Consider the following 27,743-nt stretch of genomic DNA (forward strand, 5'->3'; position numbering starts at 1 on the left):
TCGGCTCGACCCCCCCCCCTCCCACCCCCTACCCCCTACTAGTGCCCGACCGCGCACAGGCACACATCCCAGTTCATCCTGCGCGTCGGAGCTGTGAGTAGGTTCCTGTAGTACGGCCCGCTGCCTTCGGTACGATGCCAGCGTTTCCTTTATCATTGGCTCATCTGTGTTCCTCAGTGCTTGCGCGCTTACATTTATTCGAGTAGCCGTCGCGATTGTGAGCGTCGCTAGGATTAATTTTTGCGCCGACATTGGTAATATTTTTTTCTCGCTTTTGTCAGCTTCGCGCCACTTTGGAAACACCGGCTCGGTAAAGCCGGCCGGTGCGACCGGCGGCGCTAGGCCTAATACTGTTGCGGCGTAAATAGGGCCGCCATGGGCCCGCGTCGGAGGGAAAATTTATTTCTCCGGTTTCCGGTTGGAGTTCGGTCGAGTTTTAGCGTCGAAAAATTTGTCCAGGCCCTGAACCAATTTACTGCCGGCGGCCGTTTGCGGGAAAAAATCGTGCGATTTGCCAGAAATCGTCCAAGCTGGGTTGACCCCCCCGCAGACTTCGCGCGGGGAGGCCGGACTGCACCGGTGCCGAAATATTTGGTCGGCTCGCACTCTGGAGTTATTCTTCGCCGGTCGCGCTGCGATTTTATTTGCGTCGCGGTGTGTTGGCTGCTTGCGTGTTGTGTGCTTGTCTGAATTTTTTTTTGATCTTTGTTTCCACAGGAAGCTTGTAACACGATGGCCGACAACGACACTGCTGTTGAGAAGAAGCGCGGACGTCCGAAGAAGGCCGAAGCCGGCGAGAAGAGACCAAAAGAGGCACGCCGCTTGTATTTTATTTTTATTCTTATACGCTCGCTGTGCTCGTGTAACACGATCGCGTTTCTGCCGTGTTCCCGTTTTCTCGCGTAGTCTGGGGCGCGGTGATTTGCGCGCGCGAGCTGTCAGGGCGCGACTTGCTTGTGTTGCGGCACTTACCGTTTTTATTGCGCTCTCTCGCCATGTTGGATTTTTCACTTTGGCGGCAAAATGAAATCAATACGCGCAACGCTCATTGGCTGCCCTACCGATTGCCGTTTTTGTGGCGTTTTTTGACCTTGTAGTGCGCGCCCCCTTTGTCTATTTAATTAGCCGTAAATCTTGTTAATCGAACCTCCGTTCTCTGTACCGCTGCGTTAATCTACAGTCGCGAGCCCGGCGAACTTCGTTGAGCGCATTAGGTGCTTAGAATAACGTTAGCGGGCCCAGCGACTGGCGCCTTTTTCTTTGCTTTCTTTTGTGAGCTAAGGCTCCCTCGCGCTTGGGATTGATAAATATATCGATCGCAATAAATAATGTAGGTGCACTATCTCCAATGATTTTGCGCGTTTTTGTGCGCTTGCGTAACTCTTAACAACCATGCAGCGTTTCAGCGAACCTCGCTTGATAGGTGGCGTGTCAAACATGGCGGCGCTTTTTGTGGCGCGAAGATCAATTGTGTGAGGCCTAACGGCGAGCTCGCCTCCTTGAGCCTGTTAGGTGCGTGTTTTGTATTTGCGTTCGTTGGCCGAGAACCGCGCCGCTACTGAATTGCTAAAGAGGCTTCTTACGTCACGAAGTGGTTGCGTTGTTTGAATATATTTTTGCGCCGTGACCGGCCTTGCGCGATCAACCATTGTCCCCGTTTTTTTTCTTCTCTTGCACAGGACGCGTCTGCCGATGCGCCGAAGGCAAAGCGTGGCAGGGGCCGCCCTAAGGGTAGCAGCAAAAAGGGCAAGAAGGTATGGATACATTATATTGCCTCATTCTATTTATCATTATATTGAGTTACAGATCTAATCGTCAGTCGTTCGATTGACAGCGTGACTTCATCTATTTGGCAAGCACATGTGAATCTGCATTTACCGTCTTTTTTTTCATCCATTATGATTTGTTTTGCAGTGAGCTAGATATTGTGTAACACGAGGTCGTGCTGTTGAGCAGTGCTTGAACTAAATACGGCTGTGAAGGAATTCCTTGAATGCGACTCTCTTCCGGTCGCCCCCGTTCTAATAACTAAACGTTATGGACTTTTCCGCATTTACACACTTGCCGCCTAGTTTTATGCCAGAAGTAGGTTTTTTTCTTTCTTTTTTTACGTGCTACATAGCTTTTGTGTGGGTACAGTCGGCAAGTTTCCGGACCGCGTATCGGAGAACCTTTCGGCTCATTATTCAGAACACTTGTGCCGTGTTGCCGGCTATGGTCGCAAGCTGCCCCGAGATGAAACCCCAGTAGCACGTGGCGCTTCCCACCACAGTGGGAACGGTTTCACGATCGCTATTGACTCCCTCTCACGGCATGTTCTTGAAAGAGATGGTCGCGATCGCGAATTTCGATCGGACACCGATCGGGCTGGATGAAAAAGTGCCCCGTTTTTGACAACTCTTCCCCGCCCACCAGACTGCCACCAAGGCGGCCGCTGGCGCCAAGAAGGGCACCGGACGTGGTCGGCCCCGGAAGGCGGCGGCAGCAGAGGTCGACAAGGACACTGGCAGCGATGATGCTGGCGAGGGGTCCGACTGAGCGTCGTCCGCATTCATCTGTCATGATTTCGTAGGTATGTATCTTTGCTTCACTCGTATCCGTGTGTGCAATGAATAGCTACTTTTTTTTTTTTACCCTACGCTTCCTTCGTCGCTCCCGCAAAAAAAAAGTGCCCCATATATCGGTGGTTCGCGCCGTGTAATCAGATGGGGATGTAGTTCTTTTAAAAATAGCAGACGTCATTTTCTTCGGAGCGCCGAAACGCGGGCGTCGTCTGTTCCTCAAGCTGTTGACACACGGGCTTTAAGATAGCAAACTGCACTGTTGGCATTTTGCATATATTTAGCTGCTATGCTATTGTTTCAGATGTGCAGAAGCTTCCTAGTGCTGACTGCCTGGGGGACCTTCTTTTGTGCATTGTTGCATTGTAAATAAGGGAATTGTAAGAGCTAGCTTTCCTTGTGAGGCAGTTTACCAGTGCGAAGCATAATGGGTGTACCATCATTTGCATACAGAGGTGCACCTTTTAACGTTGGGAAATGAGTTATGAATATGCTGGCACCGTCGTGTACTGGCTCAATGTGGGTGTCTAGCCCTGTACTAGCCAATTCCAGAATAGTTGGGCCACAGAAAGTACTGAGCGAACTGTATTGCTTCAAGCTAACCAAGTACTGCTGTTGTGCGGCCACACAAAGGATTTGTTCAGTTGTGTCGAGACCCATTTGTATACTGTGAACATTTTTCTGTGGCATCTGGTAGTTGCAGCAGCAGCTTTGGAAAGCAGTTTCACAACTGATCATACAAGAACCACTGGTCCTGGAACCAAATTGTTTGCGTTTAAACTTACTATTCTTCAGACATCATGCTTTCTGAAGTTTGCTTGATCCGGATTATCTATTGCCAAATATTTTGCTGGTGATCAAGAGCTTGCCTGATGCCACACAACTTTCTTCTTTTGCAGGTCACTCATTAAGGGCAGTGGGGTACTACGACAAGCAAGTTGCATCGTATGAAGACTCCATCTCGCATTTTTCAGGGTGTTTTCCCCCCCATTTCTTTTTAAAAACTTTGTGTAGATTTTTTTTTATCCCCGCCATTTTGTGTGCCCAGTGCTGCACTGAAACACGCTCGCCCATTCATACCCAAGAAAAACCACGTGCCCCCCTCCCCAGTGTCATGTTCTCATCGTTTTTATGAAAATAAATTTCAGTTGAATAAAAGCGCACGTCTTTTCATGTACATTGCGTCTTGTTTTTTGTTGTATGTTTGGCGTCGAAAATTTGATATCCATGGATTCTGAGAAACCATTAAACTTTCCAAGTGGTTTGCCAGCAGCAAGTAAATTAAGTAACACCAAGATCAGGCAGAAGAACTACTCTTATTTTTCTCTCGAGTCTTCATGAATTTCATGCAGATTGTATGCAGCGCCTCCCATAAGTATGGGTGTTCTTTACACATACTGTCAATCCCAATGCAAAAAAATGCAACCAAATGTTGCACAATTCACTGCTGCAAGGCATGCAATGTAATTACAAAACTAAATTGCAGACAATGACATGGGCACTTGCCTTATATGAAAGGCATCAACAATGCTCCACTCGCTTGCTGTGTTCAGGAATTCTGCGCTTTGAGTTCTCATTTGAGCCTTGCTCGGCCGTCTAAGCTTCTGGTTGGCTTGAGTGTCATCCCTGGCACCAGGATGACTTTTTTTGAGAAGCCTGCATAGGTTCGATTTATGGCTTTAAGCTGTCATTGCTTGAATTTTGAAAGTGCAATTTATGTGTACCGAGGGAGGCACCCGCTTCTCACACGCATTCCTAAAGCGCCGTCAAATCGATCTTGAGACTTGACAGCTATTCGGCGGTCAACATTTTGCTGCCTTTTTCACTCCTTTTGGGTGGCAGTAGTAGCACCTGCGGTGTGAAGGCCAGTTTTCCCATCGATTCGGTGCTAAGATGCGCTATCACCATCTATTGCAACGGTCAGGCGCATTGCTGTTGCTTCGTTAGTTCATCCTTTGTTTAGACCAGGAAAGGGATTCAGTTTGTAGCCAGCTGGCCTGCAAGCTCGTGGAATGAGTTTCGGTCAGAGACAACGCCAGTTGCATTTAACCTGTCCTTTTGCTTCATTATTTCCTGGAGTGACAGCTCGCTGTTACGCTGCCAGATCCTCGGAACCACATACTCGTGATATGGGTTAGATAAGGTGGAAAATAATATCATGCGAAACAACATCCATGATCGAACCCTGCAATAACCGTTAAACCCATAAGTAATATGCTGTCGCGCGTTACCTCGTCTGGTTTTTCCCTAAGTGTACAGCACTTTTCATGCAAAATTGGCAACAGGAAATGAGAGTCTCAACAAGTTGAGAAATTAAGCGATCTACTAAGGGAGAGAGCCGAGTCAACAGCCAAACGGGAAGGAAAAACGAAAATTAACAAACTTTACCGTTGCATGTGCAACAATTTATGGATCAACATCTTTTTGTGTAGAAAGGAAGTAGAGAAAATGCTGCCAGAAGTGGAGAAGGATTCCGTGTTTTGAATGACTCTTTTATAGTCGTCAGTCTAACCGCCTGACGTAGCCACTTCTCTGCTATGCTTATGTGCGTGTTCCTAACCTGCGAGGGGTGCAGTACGTCTAGAACAGCAGTGTCCTGCGCTCTACATGTTTGTATGGGACTGGCAGCCATGCATTGTTATGCAACTTCCCAAATAACAATACGAGTTGGTTTGGCACTTAACTTGGTAGAGCAGTAAAGGAGGGATACAAAAGAACTGTGATTGTTCCACAAATACATATCTTTCTGTATTTCTTCCAGAGCTAATTCAAAAATACGCTACTAGAAGTCTGCCTTTTACACTTTCGCTTGTTTACTTTTTCTTGGCTGTGTCCTTCCTGTGCTTCTTTCCTGCGCGAGTCCATTTGATGTGGTATCTGTCAAGCAAAGGATAGGTCTTTATCTCACAGGCGTATACCTGTGGGAAACACCTTTCATTTCTCTTTTGCGGGTTTGTGCGTTTTTATGGCAAACGGTAGGCATTATTCACATTTACACTAGTAAATGTGCTCCCCCCCATCTATTGCACAAAAAGTTACCTTTGGTTGCCTCTCCCAAATAAAAGTCCTGGCCTGTTTATTATTGCATAATATTGTGAGCACTGCAAACACAAGACTCACCGTATTGCAACAATTTTAAATGTTGCCCAGTTATCGCACATCCACAAGCGAGGTGTTGCAACCATGGCAACGACGCATGAACATGCCGAACAATTCGTGGTGGACTATTTTAGTAAAATTCTGCTGGAATTCCGTATGACCAATATGTCACTGCTAGATGGTGGGGACGTCCACCGCCGGGCTTGCAAAACTTGTGAATGTCACAAAAGAATGCAAATGGGTGTTCTGGGTGCACTATTTCTAAACCTCCCTTTTTGCCACTGGCATTACAGTAGAGTAAAATGTCCCTGGTTAATTCCCAGGTTTTGGCACCATACTATGTGTAGAAACAAGGGACGCTGCGTGCGTGCACTATGATCTCTCGGTGCAACTGTCCATTAAAACGTGCGCGTGCGGATGGCCAGTAGCACCACGTCGTCGGCTTCACTGGGCTCTTTCTGTCGGCATCCTACCGCACTGGAGTTTCTTAATCGGCTGCCAAGAAGTAAAGACGTGTAACACTGGCATTGTGCCCACCACAACACCAAATCATCAGTAGCATGGTGGAACATTGCATCAAGCGGCATTGTAGAGGGTGCAGAAAGATGACGCTCCTAAACGGCATCTGGGATGCCATGTACAACCTATCCATTGCTTGTCTGTCTCGCATGTGAAGTAACAAGTTTTGCCGTCTTTTCTCATTCTTTCTCCTAAATGCCAAGGACGCCCTTCAAGTTCATTTTGTGTAGCTAACCATGCAGCCCTAAAACTGAATTAACGCTTACATAAGCAATGTTCAAGGTTGGTCGTCACACGCACGTCACCGGGCATACTTGTCGTTAAATGAGTGCCCCTGCAAGCAGGCAAGTTCCGTGGCTTCGAGCGTGACACTACAAGCAGCCATAGGTCGGCATGCTCATTCACAACTACACGGACCCACACACTTCACAGGCACGAAATACAGCGTTAGTTACTGACAAAGGAGGCGAGTGGACATGAGTTGTGAGTTCCGGTCAGTTTGAGTAGATACGAGTATGAATGAAAGGCAAGTGGTTTAGAGTGGACATGGAGTACCAACATGCGACTGTCGACGAATGGTGAATGGAATGGTAGTGAGCGGAAGCAGACATGCATGCAAGTGTGAGCAGAAGTGACTGAATGCATGCGAGTGTTGGTTGGCATGAGTGGGTGCGAGTAGAAACATGAATGATTGTACACGAGTGTGAGTGAGTATGTAGCATTGGCGAGTGAGTATTAGCTTGTCCTGCAGACCAGCTGTCATGTTACAGGGATGTCCTGACAAGCTAGCTCATGAGCGCTTAGCGCAGGAAAATTGCAAGCACAGAATCGCGCACCCTTTGGCAACGTGGCAGCAGACACAAAGTCACAGACAGCTATCTAGTTCATAACATGCTTTTATTCACAGCTGCTTTGACTGGGTCGAATGACCCCCCCCCACCAGGTTACACAAGCACCAGGCTCATAATCTTGTTCACAACCTTCTACTACGTTAAACGAGAGTGTTCACAGTGATGTTCGGTCAGGAGTTACTACACATGAGTATTTAGAGCTTGCATCAGATCTTTTGTTCTTAAGAAGCATCGGTTACGGTAGCTATACAGTCGAACCTTACTGTAAGTTTCACCCGACACAAAATTGTTATAAGCACGTATTTGTTGCACACAAATATTTGTGAGAAACATTTCATATTTGGTTTGTTATATCTGGTAATTCGCTATATCGAGATTCGACTGTACATAGTACTATCACTTGATGGCAAAAAAAGTGCCTCTAGTAACGGACAAAAAGGAAACTATTGAGAGGTACAGAACCGGCACAAAAACAAATTAGACTAGATTGTAAACTATGCTTACAACAAGAGCTCAGCAATAAGCTTGGCTATTAATAAATAGTGGGAATGGATCATGAATGTACAACGACACTGGCGATAGGCACACATGGACGACGGGGTGTTAATGTACAAGCGGTAAGCATTGCTTCTTTTGCTTTCCTTTTCCCTTCCTTATCAGGTTGCTACACAACTTATTTTTGGGACCTTTGGGCAAAAGAGCAAAATTTTACAGGACCGACCGGAATGCCAGCTTTGGCGGCTCATGGAACTCCGGATTCTGTGGGGGCAGAGAGACAAGGAAGACGGCAAATTACATGACAATAATCACTCCCTTAAACACAGAGGCAAAAGGACTTTGAGTCATGGGAACAACTGTAGCAAGATTTAAGCACAGAAGAGCTTGCACAGAATACACAGCCTAAAATGACACAAATAAACGAAAGAACAAACTGACATGATTGTGCCCTACTCTGTTTATTACATAGCAGGCAATGCTATGAAGGTTATACAAGTAGTGCAATCACAGAAATGTATGTCTCTTAGTGAACTGGCCTTTCATCTGCAACGTCTTCTACGCAATGTCTTTAATATATGTATTAGAACCATAACATATGGAGTTAACTTTAAGTCAAATCGTGTAGTTTTGTATGCCTTGAGCTTCCGGTATGCATTGCATCATGTTTCAGTTGCACATGCAAGCAGTGTGCTAAGGAAGCTATGCAGTCTTAGCAACGTGTCACTCCACTTGTTCCATGGTTAGTAGCTTCAGAAAGGCAATGTATTCTGTGACAATTGTTTCCTATATTGTGACTACGTGTGAAACGAACGTTCTGCCAAGTTCTATAGCACAATCAGAGTTCTTACACTCATGCAGAACACACTACTTTTGGTTACAGATGCAGAAAGTGCACAAAGTTGCTCCAGCCTATTGCCTACTACGTATGAGTAGGTGACCATGACATTCATTATTAGTCTAGGTGTTGGCAATGTCTGTTATTGGAGGAGATGGGAGGAATTAAAATGTTCCATTGTCACGCTACCAAGAGGCAAGCTTCACTGCCAACATTAACACTCTCTCTCTTTGCCTCGCGAGCAACATGCCTTCCTTGCGGTCTCCCATAACAGAGCCAAAGGATGCTGTCAGCTTTGGACTTATACCTTCTCTGTTAAGGTGCTCAGTCATTTGTTCTAACTCGTCCCCAGCATTGCTGAACAGGACAATGTCATCTGCAAATTGAAGGTTGCTGAGATATTCGCCGCTGATCCTTACTCCTAAGCCTTCCCAGTTTAATAGCTTGAAAACTTCTTCCAAACACGCAGTGAACAGCATTGGCGAGATTGTGTCTCCTTGTCTGACCCCTTTCTTTATAAGTATCTTCCTACTTTTCTTGTGTAGAAATAATGTAGCTGTGGAGTCGCTGTAAATATTTTCCAAGATTTTACGTAAGCGGCCTGTACTCCTTGAGTACGTAATACCTCTATGACTGCTGGTATCTCTACTGAATCAAATGCCTTTTCGTAATCTATGAAAGTCATATAGAGAGGCTGATTGTACTCTGTGGATTTCTCGATTACCTGATTGACGACATGGATGTGATCCATTATAGAGTATCCCTGCCTGAAACCTGCCTGTTCCCTTGGTTGAATAAAGTCCAGTGCTGCCCTTATTCTATTGGATATTATCTTGGCAAATATTTTATTTAGTATTGTAAGTAAGATAAGTTTTCAATTTTTTAATGTCTCCCTTTTTGTGGATTGGTATAATGTTGGCATTCTTCCAGTTCTCTGGGACCCTTGAAGTCGATAGACTGTTCGTATCAAGGGCTGCTAGTTTTTCAACCATTATGTCTCCACCATCTTTGATTAAATAGACTAACAGTCCATCTTCTCCTGCCACATTTCCCCGTTTCATGTCTTGCAAGGCCCTTCTAACTTCATCGCTAGTTATAGAAGGAGCCTCTGTTACCTGTTCATTACTAGTTTAAATGGAGGTATCAGGTCAGTATAGAATTCTTCTGCTGCTTTTACTGTATCTTCGAGATTCCTGATGATATTACTCTCCCTATCTTTCAGTGCAAACATCTTGGTTTGTCCGATGCCTAGTTTCCTTCTCACTGTTTTCAGGCTGCGTCCATTTTTTACTGCTTCCTCAGTCTTTCTCACGCGACAATTTCGAATATCCCTTATTTTCTTCTTGTTGATTAGTTTTGACAGTTCCGCGAATTCTACCTGATCTCTTGAGTTGGACACTTTTATTTGTCTTTTCGTTATTGGGTCCTTTGTTACTTGGGAGAACTTACCTACTGGTTGCCTTGCTGCCTTACCTCCCACTTCAATTGCTGCTTCTGAAGCCAGACTAGTTATGGTCTCATTGACTGCCTCTATGTCATCATCTCTCTATTCTAAGGCTGCACATTCGTTTGCAAGTGCCAACCTGAATTGGTCTGCTTTTACCCTTACTACATCTAGGTTGGCCTGTTTCTTCTTGACCGATTTTACCCTTTCTCTCTTCAAATTGAGGTGAATCCTAGCCCTCAATAACCTATGATAACTGCACCTTTATTCTACCTAACACTTCTACATCCTGCACTATGCTGGGATCGGCAGAAAGTATGAAATCAATTTCATTTCTTGTTTCAGCATTAGGGCTTTTCCAGGTGCCCTTTTGTTCCAATGCTTCCTTAAGAAGGTGTTCATTGTTCGCACATTATCCCTTTCTGCAAATTCTACCATCTCTGCTCGAGTGTTCCTAGAATCCACACTGTAGGTCCCAATTGCTTGTTCACCAGCCTTCTTTTTCCCCACTTTTGCACTGAAGTCGCCCACGACTACGGAATACTGATTTTGCACTTTTCGCAGCGCTAATTCAACATCTACATGCCACTGTTCTGTTTCTTCACCATCGTGACGGGAGGTTGGAGTGTAGGTTTGTACTACCTTTATTCATACCTCCTATTCAGCTTTATTATCACTACTGCTACCCTCTCATTAATGCTGTAGAATTTGTCAATGCTGCTTGCTATGTCCTTACGGATTAGGAATCCCACTCCGAACTGCTTATCTGGCAGTCCTCTATAGCAGGGGACGTGGCCATTTGTCAGCACTATATAAGCCTCACCAGTTCTTCTAACCTTACTAAGGCCAATGATATCCCAAACAATGCCTGATAGTTCCTCCAAAAGTCCTGCTAGGCTAACTTCACTCGAGAGGGTGCGTGTTAAATGATGCAAGGGTCAGTTTCCACTGCTTCCCATGGCGCTATATTTGTCCTCGTGACTACAGTAGTCATCGTCTGTGCCTTTTATGTCATGCCAAATTCCCGTGATGAACATACTTGTCGGCAGAACAGAAAGGATTTGAACTACCAATGCTACTGGCGGGCGCACGCACCTTATTGGCAGGGTTAGGCCTATGTGTGAGGCCCTCTTCAAGTAGCTCCGCTTCCCAGTCTTCGCCCTCGTCCTGAGGGTCGAAGCTGTAGAATGGCATCAGATGGTGCCGCAATCTGTCAAGCCTAAGGGGAAGGGGGTGTGAAGAAAGCGGTGAACAGTGCGTACCTGCCAACCTGTGAATATCAAAATTCATGAAAATCGCATGGACACGGCATCAAGAAGGGGGCGGGGAAGGGAGGGGCTATGCATTATATTTAAAGGGACACTAAAGTGAAACAATAAATCAGTTTAGACTAATGAAGCATTGTTTGAGAACCCTGCAGGCAGTCATTTCAAAAAAATAGTTTGATTATTAGATGAGAAAGTGAAGGTCCAAGTATCAGTATTTGAATTTCGTGCCGAAACCCCAGCGCCGGTACGTCAGCGCGACGTCAGGGATTCCAAAGTATGTTTTCGCATTTGGGCCGCGTTGGCTGAATAAAGGTTCCCGAAACTTGCCATGTTTAATATTTGGGTGCTTTAGAATACAATGTAGTCAATCTGTACCGCTATATATAATTAGTAGGCCCTAGAAGATGCCATCAAAATCCAAGACGTCACAGCACCCAGGTGCGGGAACTTAAGTAGGCGTCGCCACCCATATTTCCTTCTTGCGCTTTTTCTGGCTTACCAAACGTCTTATCGTTGTAAGAGTGATGTTTTTGCTGTTGTAGAAAGGTAATTTACTGATGCAGAAGAAATTTTTTTTCCCTTTAGTGTCCCCTTAAAGTATCTCTTGAGCATGGGTGCCTTCCGTTGGACATGCACACACTTTATTAACAGTAATTTTTAACTTTAGGCACGCACACAAGCTTGACACAGCTACAGCTACTAACAAGCAACACATTTTTATATCACAGTGACCTTTTTCCGGGGACTTTGCTGCGAAGCATTTCGTGAACAGAATTTATTTTTCGTAAAATGTGAATTAGTAAAATCATAAAAGGCGCCCAAACTGATAAACTCTACGAAAAATTTGCGAGAGCTAGCAGGCATGGAACCTCCAGTCTAAAACTGCTTCACTTCTTGTGCTTAGACTTGAAATAGCATTTTCATTTCAACAGGTCTCTTAGGCCCAGTTCAGACTGCCAACATACTACATAAAAGAAAGGAAAATTTAATGCAACACCTGTGAGACGCACATCATAGTGACATGACAGTGGTGCCACAGCTGTGCAGGTAATGAAGGTGTGTACGTACCTGCTCTTTCTAACGAGAAATACCACCTGAAAAAAAAAAAGAAGAACATAGACTTAACAGCTGCGCATGTCAGTTTTCTTTTCTCCCTCTCTCTCTCTCAACCTAAAAGCAACAAAAATTAATTCACAGGTCACGCACAGACAATGCATTTCAGGTGTCATATTACGTTCTAAATGTATGAACCATACGAAGCCAAGGAAAGCATGAGGAACCAAGAGCTTTCTGAAACCAACGAATTTTGAAATAAAAATGCAAAAGGAATTACGATTCAGGGTTAGTTTGTGATAAGGTTATAATAAGGCTGTGATTGTAGCAAGGTTATAGAAAAAGCCAAGCCAAAAAATGGAAAGTAACAACCACACATTCAGGAATTCAATGCTTGCACTATATGTTGCCAAGCCTTTTGAATTATGAATCAGTCAAGTTGGATCTGCTTACCTGCACTTTAATTGAGTTGTGCTTAGAAACAATGCGAGAATGTGCAAATTCTTCAGCACTGTTATTATATTACTTACTGCAGTACTTTTGCTATGATGTAAACATCAGAATTTTTTTTTCATGTCTTTGTGCTGCTGCAAACCCATGTAATGGGAGCTTGCAGGTTCGTCGAGCTGCCGCATGGCAGCTTTTATCTGCTCGTCCTCTGTTCATTAAAACAGACAGAAATAAAATGATTGCTGGCTTGACTGATAAGCTTCATATCTTTAAAGGAAAATCAAAGTGGTAGAAGAGACTAAGAAGAAAAAAGAAACTTTATTTCCCCTCGGTTCCATTGTCTGTTAGCTTTAAATGATTAATAAGTATCAAGCCTCTTCAGTTTCCTTGATGCTTCCGGCTCATCGTGACCATATGTGTCAGAAAAAGCGACATGACGACCGATACAATGTGTGGATACAGCAGTACAAATGTTGCTACTGCGCGGCTACTGTAAACAACACTGCGTTGCACATGGAATGCCATATTCGACATGAGTTGCAGCTTGCTATGGCACATCGTGGTGGTTCGCCTCTGTTCCACCGAGGCAGCACTTGCCAGACTATAATGTCTCTGTCAACACCTTACATGGCTGCGTGACAGCTGCAGACCACTGCAGGGCACATGGACAGTAGTGGTCACTGTTTACACCATGAACGGCGACGCCCCTGTTTACGACCTCAAGGCCCTGAGAGAGTGCAGTCCATGGACTACGACCCTACTAAGCTCGTCAGCATGACAACCCTGGTAGTGGAAACGAGTGGAGCTGTTTTTGTGCCATTCCTGGACTGGGGGAAACATTCCTTCATTTGAGAAAGCTGCGTATTAAACTAGGGAAGACCCCTTCCAAGGAGGGTTTTCACCTAAGGGAAGGGTCTGGGGAGGATTGAATTCAGAATGTGCCGAGGGAGCACCTTGCAATAAGCACAGGTGCATTTATCCTTGGTTTATGTCTTCTCTCGCGGCAGCAGTCTGCAATGGAGAAAGAGACTTCGAACTTCACCATGTGTATTGCACGCAATTTTTCCATTTGCAAAGATACAACAAAGGTAGGTGCTTTCTGCCCAAATATAATGACAAAGCAGAATTTTTTGGTGATATAATTCTCTTTTTTGTCTCAGAAATGCTGCTAAAAGCCAATAACGTTGTTTTTTAGCCTATCAAGATAGCTATGCTGCAGTGATAAAGTTGCACAGAGTTCTTACTGAAGACCAAGAGGACACTGTTAATCCCAAGGGAAGACAAAGTCAAGCCTTCGATTATGCTATACAGATTGCCTACACCAGTGACATGGGCACGTATTACCTTGAAGCAGCATTAAGCTTAACAAAAAGTAAATATAAGTACAATGTACATTTTAGAGAACCAGTTTGGACAAAGTTAGAATGTACTGCATCCTCTGAACCAGAAATTTGAACAACAGGTATTATTTCTAAACACTTCACAGACATTAGGTGAAGTATGATGCCTATGAAGAGACAAGAAGTGCTGTTATAATTAAGGTACTGCATTCCTTAGAATGAAAGAAAGCAGAGCAAGATGGTAGGGGTTTATGGTGAGGAGAGGTAGGCCTAGAAAACATGTATACTTGCCAATCTTCAAACAACCTTACAATTCTTAATAAACCCACTGGCATGACAAGCGGGGAGGGATAAGATGAACAGAATACATTTTTTTGTTTATTTGTTTGCCCTGAACCCACATCTTTTGTGGGGTACACAGGCACATTAACGATGAATCAACTGTAAATGTAGCATATAGATTGACAAACAGCACATTGTTTTCAAATCACAGCTACTTGTTCAGTGACTTTGCTGTTGACGACTTCGGCTGCTTTAGGAAGCTGTTTGAATAAACTTGTTCCAAGTAACCACCCTTCTGGCATGCGGAGTCTTGGGTTGCCACGAAGAGGGCAGCACTGGTACCATCACAATTTCTATTTTTGTATGCATTTTTTTAAATATTGCACCATGGTATCTTTCACCACCTTATTTTCCCTAAAACATGACGCAACATTCACAAATTTTATGAATTCTGGAGAGCTGGCAGGTATGAGGATGGACAAAAGGAGAATGAGGACAACACAAGTGGTGACCATCAAATGAAAAATAAATGTTGGTCCAGAAAAAAAAAATAAGGTATAGTTCAAATAGTAATTTTTTTTTTCTGCACTGGATATCTTTTTCCATAGAATATCAACTTGCCCAAAGATACAGCCAATGAAGCGAAAGGTCGCATAGCGCTTGAATTGAACGAGAACACACATGCCCAAGGAAATGGAGTGTCAACCTATCAATCGAGGACACAGGTAAATTTTCGGTTATAAGGAACAATGTGGGAACATTCGGTTAGCTTCCCATACAACAATGCAAAAGGAATCCAATTACAAGGAAGCTTCAGCTCAGGGGCAACTCTGACACCCCCATTAAAATACACGCAAAATGCAGATATGCTCTCACAAGGCTGCTGGGTAGATTTGAATGAAACATGTCGCATTTGAGAGAGAAAGATACATTCTAGCAACTCTAGGAAGCAGAACTTTGATTTAGGACCTCAACTTCTTACAAAATTTGGCAGAAATCGGTAAATAATAAAAAAAAAATAGAAGCATGAAGGTTACAATTCTTTAATTCTGCACCAAAAGCAAATATTGCAGTGCTGTGAACTGCACCTCCTAGTGCACTTCAGGAGGACAAATGTGGTTCATAAATTTACAGCTTATGTGACACTGTTACAATGTTTACGAGGGTTTTGCGAAATTCATACTCGCACATTACTCGTATATTTCAGAAGTGGCGTAATAACACATAGTTTGTTCGCTCTAGACGTATTATTAGGTGCAATTTACGGAATCGTGAAATCGTTTTTCACTGCTGAATTACGGAGCTGTAAACTTGACACTTGACTTTTCTTAAATTTTGCAATTTTCAAAAATTTCTCCAAAACAATTAGCCTGTATAAATTGAAAATGAGCTCCCTACAGTTACTAGGTTCTAACTTCTTGTAAATACCACATGCCTCATCAAAATTTATGCAATGTCTGCCGAGAAAGACGATTCCTGCATTGCAATACATTTAGATAGAAGCTCCCGAGTCGAAGCTTCCTTTTAACACGAACTGCTAATGTGGTTAATCCAAACTTCGGCAACTGCTACTCGACTCGGCAAGAGGTTGAGATCGTCAGCATTTCAGGAGGTGACTACGCTAGCTACAAGCAAAGCAAACGCTGCTTCTGTGGACATAAACAACTATGCCGGTGCGGACAACGGCGTGGAAACCTGCAAGGCTGCCACCACAGAAACAATCTTCGAGGAAGTCTTTGAGACACCTGTACAGGCTGATAATGCATTACTCTGGTTCATTATTTTGTGCTGTATTTCTACTGATATGCCCCCTCACCCATTGCTCTTCAAGGCCTGTGAGGAATAAAGAAATAATGATGGTGAAATTGCTGCCCAGAAGCCATAGGAACCAGTGGTGCTCGCATCTGATGCATCTGATAGCACCCTGAATATCTAAGTAAATTTTTTTTTTCTACACCAAGAAGGCACAGAAGACTTTTTGAGCAAGCCAGGTAAAATGACGGCATTTGTGACATGGCACAGGCTTGCAGAGTGCCGGCAAACAACTTGTATCAAACATTGTACCACACAAATATACTAAACATCTCGCTTTACATCTGCCTCTTGGTTTTGATGCTTCCATTTCTTCTTTTGTGCCACAAATATTTAGGAACACCATATTCCTGGTGTTCATTCTCTAAACATGATTGGTACACAGATCAAAAGATCTGTGTATCAATCCTATTAGACAGAACAATAAGAAAATTGCTTTGGAGAGCACAAAAATTATTTAACCAACAGAAGAACCCCTAATCTAGTCTTGCAGCATGGCTACTAGTGTAAGCCATGCTTTGAAGATGCAACCATGCTAGACTGAAACTGCGACTCAGACATGAAGAAATCTCTGAAGCTTTTCTGCGCAAAAAAAAAAAAAAAAAAAAAAAAAAAGGTTACAGTTAAGTGTTATTTCCTTAAGTCCCCTTTGCCTGGGGTATTACAAAAGGGGTGGGTACAATTGATAACATACATAACAGGAACACAGCTATTTAGAAAAGCTGAACATGAAAACTACATTTTGCAAGTGCATAAAAACAGAAAAAGAAAGAAACTATACAAATTATGTATGAAAGAACAGTTTGGCCAATAAAGACACATTTTCGAAGAATGATGTCGGGCAACTGAGTTGCATAAGTCAACCTTTAGCGAATTCACACACACACAAAATAGCTCTTTTGAGCCAATCCGCAATTTCTAGCCCGTTGCCTGCAAGTCTGCTGATGATGCGAGATGCACATAAAAGATTTTAAAGCTTTTGATGCGAGTTTGATGTATTACATTCTTTTAGATCACACCAAAAAATCTACACATTTTCATAGGGAAAACACGAGGAAGGTGGGAAATGGAAGTTCAAGACAGTTGAGCAAAGCGAGAATGAGGTATAAGCGGGAGCCAACGTTTTGACAAGTGGGCTTGCTATTTTCGAGGTGGGTAAAAGCGGAAGCCAACGTTTCGACAAGTGGACTTGCCTTTTTCAAGGCGATAGTCACATAAGCACTCATTTCAAGTTGTATTTCATGTGTCTGTCATGTGTATTTCCTTAGGTTAAGCAGAATCACTTTTGGTTCGCTGATGCTTTTATTATGTCTTCACATCCTAATCCCACATTTATTTGTGTCACAGTCTGTTGCATGAACTCCTTCAGTGCTCTGTGCACAATTCAGCATGCTAAGATGGTGCATCAAAAGCAAAAGTACTGATGAAAATAATGGTATTTGAAACACACAGCATACATCTTTAAACACTTCTCATTTGACATGTGCTGCAAGTTTCAATAATACATAGAAAGCACCTTGATAAGATGAGTTGGAAGGCAGACGACTGCACGTTTGCTTACGTTGTCAGCATGCCGTCATGTAGCAAGTTCATTTCTCTTGTTGCTTTTCACAATGTTAAAACATCAGGCATGTTTTTCAAGTGGCTGGGTTTGTTCTTTCTCCAAGTATGTTAGACATAAAATAGTTGGATGTTCGCATATATTATGTTCCTGTAGAGATTTCTCACGTGGAGTCGGCATTCTCTAAACATGACAAAACTCAATGACGTATTGAATATACTGAAGCCGTTCTCTACAGCTCTTTGCTTCTTAATTTCTCTGAAGGTGCAAGATTTGTATGCAACTAAATTTTCACTGGAGAGAAAATGTTGGCCCCTGAAAGGGTCAAATGTGCCTGCAGACCCACAAGCACTGCATGTTTAGGTGTGTGGCATGACATGTAAGTTGACCTCTTGCCATCAATTAAGTATCATTTAAGAGAACTGTAAATTGGGAGAGTTGATGTTCATTCATTATTTCTAGAGCGCAAGGGGCAAAGATTAAATGAGACAGGGAAGACGCAGACACAGTGTTTTATTCCGCTTTTGACCTTCGTGCCCTGCAAATAATGGAAATACTATTATTGCAAAAAACTTGTCTTTTCTATACGTCCTGTACATACCTGTACCAGCTTTATGTGATGAAATTACACACTCTTCGTTTTATTTCACTACTATAATCTTTATATACCATAGTCCGATAGTGAGCTAATGTGTATTGATGCGTTGTGCCAAGTGTACCAGTACCAAAGCCAATGTGCTGTTTCGAGGCATTATAATCAACATTGATTGACTGATTTGTCGTTCACTAACTTACGAGAGCTGTGGCAAGGCCTATGCAGATGACGAGGCTAAGTGGAACAAACACGTAGGCAAGGCTTGTTGAGTCCCAGCCTGACGATGCCTCGAGCACGGGAGCTTCCTCATTGGTGATGTTTGCGGGCGCCTCAGCAAACGGCAGCTCTGTGCCATTGCCTGCTGCGCTCGCTGAGAGCAGCATGGCTTGGCTTGCTTTAACTTCTAGAGATGCTGCCCTCCCATTTGCTCCATCTGAAAGCAGTGAAATTTACATTAGCTCACATCTCGCTGTCAGAGACATATGTAGACGCACACTAAAGAGAAACATCAAAGGGACCATAAATTAAAAAAAAAAAAAACAATCGATTTAGACTTTGTAGGGTGTTCTTTCAAAACTATATTTTCTTTTTAAATTTTGCACTAATAGGTTGATTAAGATAAAATAAAAATTAAGCTCAAATTTCGTTTTCGAAGTGTGTGCTGAAGCAACAGCGTCGGTATGTCAGTGTGATGTGGTGACCTACAAAGTATCTTTTCCTATTCGGGCTATCGTGGCTCAGATAAAGTTCCTGAAATTTGCGAAGTTCAATCTTTATCTCCTTTAGAATACAGCTCAGTCCTTTACGAATAAATAGTTAACTAGGCCTGAGCAGACGCCGTCAGAATCCAGGATATCACAACGAGCTAGGACGGGAACTTCAAGGCGCCAACAACAGTCGTCTTTTGTTTTTGCATCTTTTCTGGCTTACCAAGCTTCTTCTCAGCGTAAGAGTGGCTTCTCTAGCATTGTAAAGAGGTGATTTACTAATTAAACTGGAGTTATTTTTCTTTTAAAAGTTCCTTTTATGCTCACTCACATACAGACAAACAGGTAAGTGAAGAAAACATAAAAACATAAGAACAAAAATTGATTCCGATTCTGAAATCAACACAATGCGTTAAGATTTCTTTCCTTCAACTTATCAACTCTGCAGTACTCTTCAGGTTTTAAATAACTGGTCGTCCAAGTGCGAGTGCTTATGCTTCAATAATAAATTTAAAAAATATATATATGTTCTTGCACAATAACAAAGACAATGCCAAGGATGGAGAACTGGGCAAGCTGGGATTTAAGGCAGCGAGTGTGTGTTTGAGACCTGCATACCATGCAAGCACAGCCTTCCTTATGAATCAGTGTGCTTATTCACTCGATTTGACCACAATTTCGCGAGAATGATGGAGAGTGCGGGGTGTCCTGTGTGTTGCTTTTGTCGTTTAGCTGTGTTCAGTTGAAAGATCAAGGACACTTAGCACTGCTTAGCTTTTAAGTCCCACCAATTTGCCAAAAATTCAGTCAGACTCATTGATTGACTGACTGAATGAGTGACGTCCAAAAGCAACACATGGCCTGTGAGAAATGCTGTACTGAAGAAGTCTCTATTAGAATTTACTGCTACGAGCACCCAAGGCATGGTACCTGAGCATTCTTGCATTCGACCTCCATTGGAATGCGGTCGCCATGATTGGGAATTGAACCCGTAACCTTGTGCTTAGCTACAGAAGGCCACAGCCACAAAGCGGTGGAAATTCTATGACGTGAAATGCCAGCCACAATTTGTACTATCTTTTGTAAAGAAGCTGAGTCTTCGAGGCACGATTACATATTCAATTCCCAAATTGATCAGCATTCCAAAGCTGGCACTCACAAAAGTAAGCTTTTGTGGCAGCTTCTCTAACCTCACCACAAAGACAAAAAACACACAACACTCGTTGTTATCAGACATGGAGAATTCCATGTAAACAAATGCCAGAAGTGTTGCCTTGGCACTTTTCCACACTGATGTAAGCCCAATGTTTTTAGGTTCTCTTTCAAAAGCGCAGCGAGTTTTCAACTTGTGCCTTCCATTTCTGTTACGCCACCTCACCAGACCCTTGTGGCTCTTCATGTGAACCCTCAACACCAATACATCTTTCTTTTGCATGTTGCACAAAACTTGCTGATGACAGCTGCAACTGCAGTTATAGCTTACCTGAAAACAAACATTTGTAATGGATCTTGCTAAATCTAGCTTACGAGTTTGCGTACACATTACTCATGTCTTTATATTAAAGCACAATGACCTGCTGCATTTATATTTCATGACAGACAGACACTATTCCTGTTTAATATTCTGTCGTAGAAAGACCTGCAGTAACCAGCTATACTGTGTGTGACCTGTACTGTGTGTTCTACTTCATTCTTAGACATTTGTCATCTTGCTCTTTCTTTCCTCCCCTCCTTGCTATCTTCCATTTATATGTTTCTATCCCCTCCTTTCTGAAGACCAGCCAAGCGTTGTGCCCCTCCTGGTGGCCAGCCTGCTCCTCGTTTTCCCTCTCCTGTCAAATGTATACATGTTCAAAACAAATAATGATAATAATAGGTTTGAGGTGCTTCAGTAATGCACAGCTCGGCGAGGTGAAAGTGAGACATAGGGAATTGTGGGCAACAACATCACGGCATCCAAAGTGGCTTGCAGAAGCACAGGGAGCTGGGATAGCTAGACTTATTTTATATATATATATATATATATATATATATAGAGTACAGCATTTCATTCATCTTTGCCACACTTGTGCAATCCAAACTGCCCTGCCTTCCTGACCGATTCTTGCAATGTAATGATTTCATTCGACATATTCTGTTTGGTGGCAGCACTACAAAGCTAGTGTTTGATTCCTCTAGAACAACCGTAAATGATTCAGGACATCTGATACATGACCTGACGCGCTCAGTTCGCGAGCCAGCATATACCTATCTCACGAAACGGGCCTCTTGCTTCAGGAGGAACGATAATACCCACATGCACAACATTAAAATCTGACGAAGCTCTCACCGTCCCCTACAAAAGAAAAAAATATGACACCCCATGACGGTCAACTACTTCGTGTTTTATTAAAATGCTTCGCCCGGTTCGTCCAACTCGAATATGAATTAAAAGCCGTCTTCTCCAATGAAGCTGCCGGAATGTCGCAGTTACTCGTAGTACAGCAGTGACAATGGTGCGAATTAATCGATAACGAAGTCAACTGCGTTCATGATAGTCCCAGAAGAACATCGCGACAAATGAAGAGCGAACGCAGTGTCATGCAATGGCATAACAAAAAAACACACCGAGCAACAAGTGTACGTATGCGACCGGCAGAACCACGGAAGTATCGGGCCAAAGCTTTAAACGGACGCAGTGCGCGCACTCCCGATAACCTTAAGAAATAGTTTCAAGGGCAGTTACACGACGCACAACCCTTACATGCACAACTGATGGTGACAACTGTCACTGCTTTTCACGATGCAAACGGAGTTCGCTCAATCACGTGCACACCGCCCGCTTTGCCGCCTGACCACGGAAACGTCGGGAGCGTTCCTCGTCTGTTCGCACTCTCATATTGCAGACATTGGGTTCGAGTCGCGCAGAAGCAATCCGCGCGACAGACTAACTTTCTCTGTGAGAAAGAAAAAAAAAAATGCCGTCAGAAGGATGGTTTGACAAGTGACGAAGCAGCACCGCGCGGGCGACCAGTCGTACTTAAATGAAAATAATTCCAGCACCAGCCAAGTGTAAAACACTTGGGCAACGGGTACGGAAAACGTCGGCGGCCAGTAGCGAGTCTTCGAAACAAACGCCTACGGAGCGCTTACTTCGGCAAAAGTGGCGGGGATGACTCATGCGCGCTTTGCTTTCTGTCGACGAGGAGCAACTGTCATGAGCGCGCGTGAGTGTTGAAAAAGATGAGAGTCGCATGAAAAGATTACGCGAGAGAAGGCTTCGTACGGGTACGCGGCACTAACTAGGCGCTCTTACCGGGTCGAAGTTTGACCGGTGGCGGCCGATTTCCGCCCAAACGATGACTTGACAGCGGCTAAAAATAATATAGCAGACGACCGCTACAGGCCGCCGCCATATTGCAAGAAAACAACAAAGGTCCGCATTTTCTCAAACCTGAGAAAATGTTATACAACTTAAAACTCATGATCAATGTCATATTTGCTTCCTAAATATTAAATTATACGTTTTGAATAGCAATAAATCCTAAAGTTCGAAGTTTGCGCTCTTGTAATTGAGTGCGGTCCTAAACACGACAAACATGGCTCTCCTGTTGAGGCGAAACCTGCTGCCCCGGCTGGCCAAACTTCATAAAGTGACGCGTTTAGCGAGCGCTTCCATATCAACTACACCGAAGAATAAGGAAGTTCCAACGGCTACGGTGCCCGACACAGTCGGCAAACCGCCCGTGACCGCGGCCGACTTTGCGGACACCAAACCGCGGGTACGTAAGGTCATCCGTGTCGCCTGTCCGATGTGCACCGGGCTCACGGTGTGCACATGGTTGCGCGGTAATTTTGCTGAGTTACGAATGTGTCGTAACTCATTCTTCGTAATCTGCAGTGTTACTGTTCGCCGCTGGCTTGATTCCTCTATCTTGTACTGGATGCGATTCGGCATCTGGTAATAATGCGCGTGGTCGCCACCGAAGCCAAAGTCAAGTTGGGTTAAAGTTTGGACGTTGTGTTATGGTGCGAATCGTCGTGCAAACAGCTGTATCCTGGACGAGGAGCTCCCGGGGTCATCTTTATCTTGTTGGATTTAGTATATTCGTACAAATCCCGGTAGACTTCAGCAACTGCGTGGCTCCTACTCCTCGTCACAACGTTTGGGCATAAAACTGTCATTTTATGCCGTTTCGACATTTTCGTGAGTCAAAGTCAGCTCGTTAATACGTGACTGCGTTCTCGTCCGACATCAAGGGGTCGGTGTCGAAAGCTATGCTTGCGTGTAGAGAGATTCGTTTTGTTTACACCGTCGGCATATATATACCCTTTCTGCCAAACTCTTGTCCTTTTACCGAGTAAAACATTGATTGTCTTACCACCAAGTACCAGCGTCGCGGTATTTGAACACTCGCTTCGCGTATTGCAGGCTACGCGTTCTTGTGGTTTGCATGCTTTACGTGTGTGCGTGCGTGAGCTTTCCTCGAGTGTAAACGGCTGTGTATGGTGGCTGTCGTCTCTCAGGAGTTCCGTCGTTTGCGCACGCCAGGTAACTTTTTCTTTCAGCGTGCGTTTATTGAACACCATTACATCTGTAATACTTCACAATAGTGTGGAACCTGTTTTTGCACATACAAACTGTTGCAGACGATATTCCTTCTTCCCAGTAACAGCGGATGACTGGAATCGCTCTGCTTCATTATTCAAAGTTGCTTGGTTCAGCTGAATAGTTCGTGTGCTTTTTCTTTTCTTTGTGTTTGTGTTCTTTCTTTGATGATACTTTAATGATGCATTATACTTTCAACATTTGGACTGTTCTGGTATTTACGAATTTCTGACGTTTTGTAACAGTATTTGTTCATATCCATATGTTTGCCCCCTTCCTTCTGTCCCATTGTGGTTTGCAGTATCAAATAAATACACAAACAAATTAAGATTCGTACCACAAATAATGATATTTCTTGTGGTTGTTTTCCAGTACTGGATTAGTTATGGCTACAGTACCGAAGACTACCATGAAGACAGTGATGCCCATCACACAATTATGTTCACGGGCCTCTCGTTGGTCGTGTGTGGCGCCGTGATTGCGTTCGCGTACGCACCCGACTTCAAGTAAGTGGCAAAAGATCGCGAAACTAAGTTTCTTGGGAACATGCATGCTAAAACGTAAGTTTCACCTGCAACCAGTACATAGCACAAAAGAGCTTGTATGCTAATTATCATTCATCTTGTCCAGACACTAATTTGTGTGACATACCTAAAATAGCGTACCTCATACTAAAGAAAGGCCCATAGATCAGCTGGATTCACGCGACCGACATGGTTGCAAACAAATCGATTGCATGACACTGCATGCATGCGTTCACTTCCATTGAGCTAATGGCATGAGTTTTGAATTGCGTTCAATTCAGTGATCAACACAGAGTGGAATGAAAATGGTTCATGCCAGGCATTTCGCCATCAGTCTCTTGATATTTCCTGCCGAAAGTACCAACAGTGATTCGGCTTGCAGCCGTATCATGAGTCGCTTCACGGGGACAGAGTGAGCATCACAAAAACTGGTGACACATGATCCACTGATGCACAATTCGCAAGCTCAAATTAGAATTTGCTCCGACATGTGAATACAGCTTTACCAGGCAACAGATTAAAACATGGGGTTACGTTTATGTGAGAATGATGTAGCATTCCTGTGGCTGTTGTAAGAAAGTGCATCTTCATATGCATGATTTGCATGTTGTTTTTCTGGCACTTTCATACTTTGTGTAATGTGTGTTTTGTATCTTTGGCATTCCGAAATGTTAAGCCTGTTACTCTATTTTTGAATTATAGCTTCCCTTGCTTGGGCCTTCGGGCCTGCAGTATTCAACAAATAAATAACTCAGATTATCGCATATATCAAAGTAAATGTAAGAATTTTTGTCACATATATTAGGGTGTAGCAAATACAGGATACAACAGCTTTTTCATGGCAGATGCACCTTCGTTAATGAGGTTTCACATGCAAACATGTTGTTGCTTGTAAACAAAGTAACAGTTGCCACCTCTAGGAAAACCATCTTGTGAAGCTAACAAACAAATAAAAAAGAAGGCTACATGAATGTCTAAAACTGGTTCATTGCCAGAAGTTTGTGTACCACATTTCGCGATCTTGCTGGTTAAACCGTTCGTATACCAGTGGATCCTGCAGGTGCTAGCGCCAGAAATTTCTGGTGATCTTTGCATGGAACTGTTTTCTCCTATGCAGTGTCATGCTGTGAGACTCGGAGCTCTCCGATTGCGCTTGTCACAAAACTCCATTTCAGCCAGATGTTTCAAAGTTCTGCATGCTGATTGGACCTAAATTACCAATTGGTACATCGTCTCTGAATGTACAAACAGAAAGGCTTGCCGGTTCTCAGTGCAAGAGCTATATGTGGCTAGTCATTAGTGATGTTTTCTGTTGTCTGGGTGCCCCCCTAAATATTAATGTGCCCTGCCAGAACACCGCCATAAAAAAAGAGAGAAACAGGTTACAAAGCAGGTTGAGAACACTCTCCCAAAACTATGAAGTCCTGCCTACACGTACTGTTATCCATTTCTTGCTCAGAAATTATGTGCATTCATCTGATAGCTCTTCAGAAACTGCCTGATGGCCAAGTTCTTGGAGCTCAAGTTCTTCAACCTATAGATCCATTACTGTCGACGCACACGTCCCAAAAGAGTTCCAGTTTTACCGTCTGGAACAACCGACTAAATTAAGTGAGTACAAAGAGAATACAAGTTGAAATAGCCTGCAGATATATATAGGACCCTCCTGCTCATGCCAGTTTTTCTGTGGGGTTAAAACATTATATGTCGAAGAACTTTTACTGCCGAATAGACAAGAAGGCTACGTACGCGAGCCTCACTTGTGAAGCGTGTTTCAAGTGTGCGAGGCCTGCGCTGACCTCGATCACATTATCTGACAATGCCACAAAGCCTCACCCACCAACACCTACCGCACTAACACTATACGCATCATCACCACGGCCGAGCAGTGGGAGACTTTGCTGCTCAGCTTGGACCCAGAGGAGCAGCTCTGGGCCATCCGGATGGCCGAAGACGCCGCCAGAAAGCAAGGACTGGCTGCCGTCTGAGGAATGGGGGGACTGGGGGTTAGTCTCCCGACCCCCGCCACCCCTGAACCCCATCAAGGACCTAATAAAGTTTTATCTCTCTTATATTTGAACACATCAAGAACATGCACCTATAGTCAACTACAGGACAAAATACTCAGTTTTTCCTTATCAAACTTTGGTGACCAAAGCATGCCACTAAGTTTTCTGGGATCGCAAACACCCAGCTGCGACAGCATGGATAGAATGGTCTATACTTAGTCTCACCAGTTCCGTGCAGTGTAGCAAAGGTTAGGGCGTGTGCCAGCCATCCAATAATGAACCAGCTGCATGTTCCAGGCATGGGTTGGCAAGAATAAGCAGGTACTTGCTCAAACTCATTCACCAATATTTTCTGAGGCTATGTACTCACTGACTCTCTTGCACATTCACAATAGTTGGCACTTACTCGCGTTCCTACTCACACTCGTCAGCTTTCACTTTCATTCATAGTTGCTTCCATTCACACTTGCTGGCACCCACTCTAGCTCATACTCGCATCCACTCCCCCTTACCAGCGGCAGTCGCTCATCACGCGTACTCGTGTTCTCCCACACTCGCCGACATTCGCTTCCGTTCGTATTCACCTCCACCTAGACTCGACTTCACCGTCTTTCGTTGACACGTGTACTCACATTGACCGGCACTCACTGTCATTCATCAACTCACCTCCACTCACACCCTTCATCACTCACCAGCACTCCATCTCACGACTGTGAAATGAGTGTGGAGCGAAAATCAGTCGGTATACTCATGAGCGAGTGTGCCGACCTATGTCTTCCGTAATGCTTCCATTCAGTCGGCATTGTGCAGAGGATTATCAGAGATGGACAGTGGGCAAGGCCCTTCTTGATCTCTTTCCTGGATGGATGATGCAATCCATATTTTCACTGCATCGCATGCACTTGGTGAAATGAAGTGCCGTATGATTGAAGAAGCCTCGTAGGACTGGTGGATGACATCGTTCTACAGCACATCTGTTAGGGAGACTTCCGCGACACTTTTCGTGCAGCGAAGGCTACCGTGTGATGGCATAGTCGATGTCAAATGTGAATGCAATGCAACATGTTGGAGCCCCAAATTTCTTTCGCAACATGATGATCAATGGTCGTAAAATAAAAGCTACCTTACGTATTATCTCATTTGAATAGACAGCTTATATGTACATTTCTTTTTTTATACCAGCCGTAGATATTGTCTTTTATGTCGCAGTATGCTGTCTCCATGTTAGAGGCCAGCTAGGAGTTTGTATGGCTGCATCAGTGGAAGTTGATGCCATGTTGTGCTGCAGCACAGCCGGCGTGGGAGCCATTACTAAGAACCAGCTTGAATGCAACAAGAAGTGCTGCTGCATTCGATCAAAGCCGTGAGCCAGCAAATGGACCCTTAGTACATTTGTAAGCTGCGAGAACTTTATACAGCTTCACTGTCTTTGGTGTATCAGTTGTCAGATTGGCATACATCTGTGAAGGACATTTCTTTTTTTGTTGCAAAGTGTCGTTGGAATGCTCATCTTTCTGCAACATGTTCCAGGAATGTGGACTGGATTGAGAGAGAAGCCCACCTCGAGTTGGAGAGGCGCGAGAAGTTGGGGCTGCCGCTTGTGGACCCAAACCTCATTGACCCCAGCCGAATCGTTCTGCCGTCAGATGAGGAGCTCGGAGACTTTGAGATCGTACTCTAAGGTCTATTCTGTGTAGAGATCATTGAATTTGTTTGTGAATAAAGGAAAAGTAGCCTGTCTATTGTT

General features: G+C 43.9%; 3 protein-coding genes across 4 annotated transcripts; 2 read left to right on the top strand and 1 right to left on the bottom strand.

Moving 5' to 3' along the window:
• Positions 1 to 3,738, top strand: LOC126527287 (uncharacterized). Of its 2 annotated transcripts, none has more exons than XM_050175071.3 (5): positions 1 to 93; positions 718 to 813; positions 1,680 to 1,754; positions 2,416 to 2,572; positions 3,461 to 3,738. In XM_050175071.3, exons 2-4 carry the CDS (start codon positions 733 to 735, stop codon positions 2,536 to 2,538), a joined length of 279 nt encoding a protein of 92 aa, XP_050031028.1. In that variant the 5' UTR covers positions 1 to 93; positions 718 to 732; the 3' UTR covers positions 2,539 to 2,572; positions 3,461 to 3,738. The 2 variants fall into 2 exon arrangements, with proteins under 2 accessions (XP_050031028.1, XP_050031029.1); XM_050175072.2 differs by having other exon boundaries at positions 22 to 129.
• A 3,321-nt stretch (positions 3,739 to 7,059) lies between these two features.
• LOC126527289 (small integral membrane protein 29-like) lies at positions 7,060 to 22,282 on the bottom strand. Its single transcript, XM_050175073.3, has 5 exons — positions 22,171 to 22,282; positions 18,369 to 18,601; positions 12,144 to 12,169; positions 10,903 to 11,026; positions 7,060 to 7,789 (listed from the first exon to the last, which is right to left on the bottom strand). Exons 2-5 carry the CDS (start codon positions 18,549 to 18,551, stop codon positions 7,739 to 7,741), a joined length of 384 nt encoding a protein of 127 aa, XP_050031030.1. The 5' UTR covers positions 18,552 to 18,601; positions 22,171 to 22,282; the 3' UTR covers positions 7,060 to 7,738.
• A 162-nt stretch (positions 22,283 to 22,444) lies between these two features.
• On the top strand, positions 22,445 to 27,736 carry NP15.6 (NADH dehydrogenase [ubiquinone] 1 beta subcomplex subunit NP15.6). Its single transcript, XM_050175075.2, has 3 exons — positions 22,445 to 22,636; positions 23,836 to 23,969; positions 27,527 to 27,736. Exons 1-3 carry the CDS (start codon positions 22,454 to 22,456, stop codon positions 27,675 to 27,677), a joined length of 468 nt encoding a protein of 155 aa, XP_050031032.1. The 5' UTR covers positions 22,445 to 22,453; the 3' UTR covers positions 27,678 to 27,736.
• Positions 27,737 to 27,743: the final 7 nt, after the last annotated feature.

The sequence above is a fragment of the Dermacentor andersoni genome, chromosome 9, assembly GCF_023375885.2.
Source record: "Dermacentor andersoni chromosome 9, qqDerAnde1_hic_scaffold, whole genome shotgun sequence".
NCBI classification, from domain to species: Eukaryota; Metazoa; Arthropoda; class Arachnida; order Ixodida; family Ixodidae; genus Dermacentor; species Dermacentor andersoni.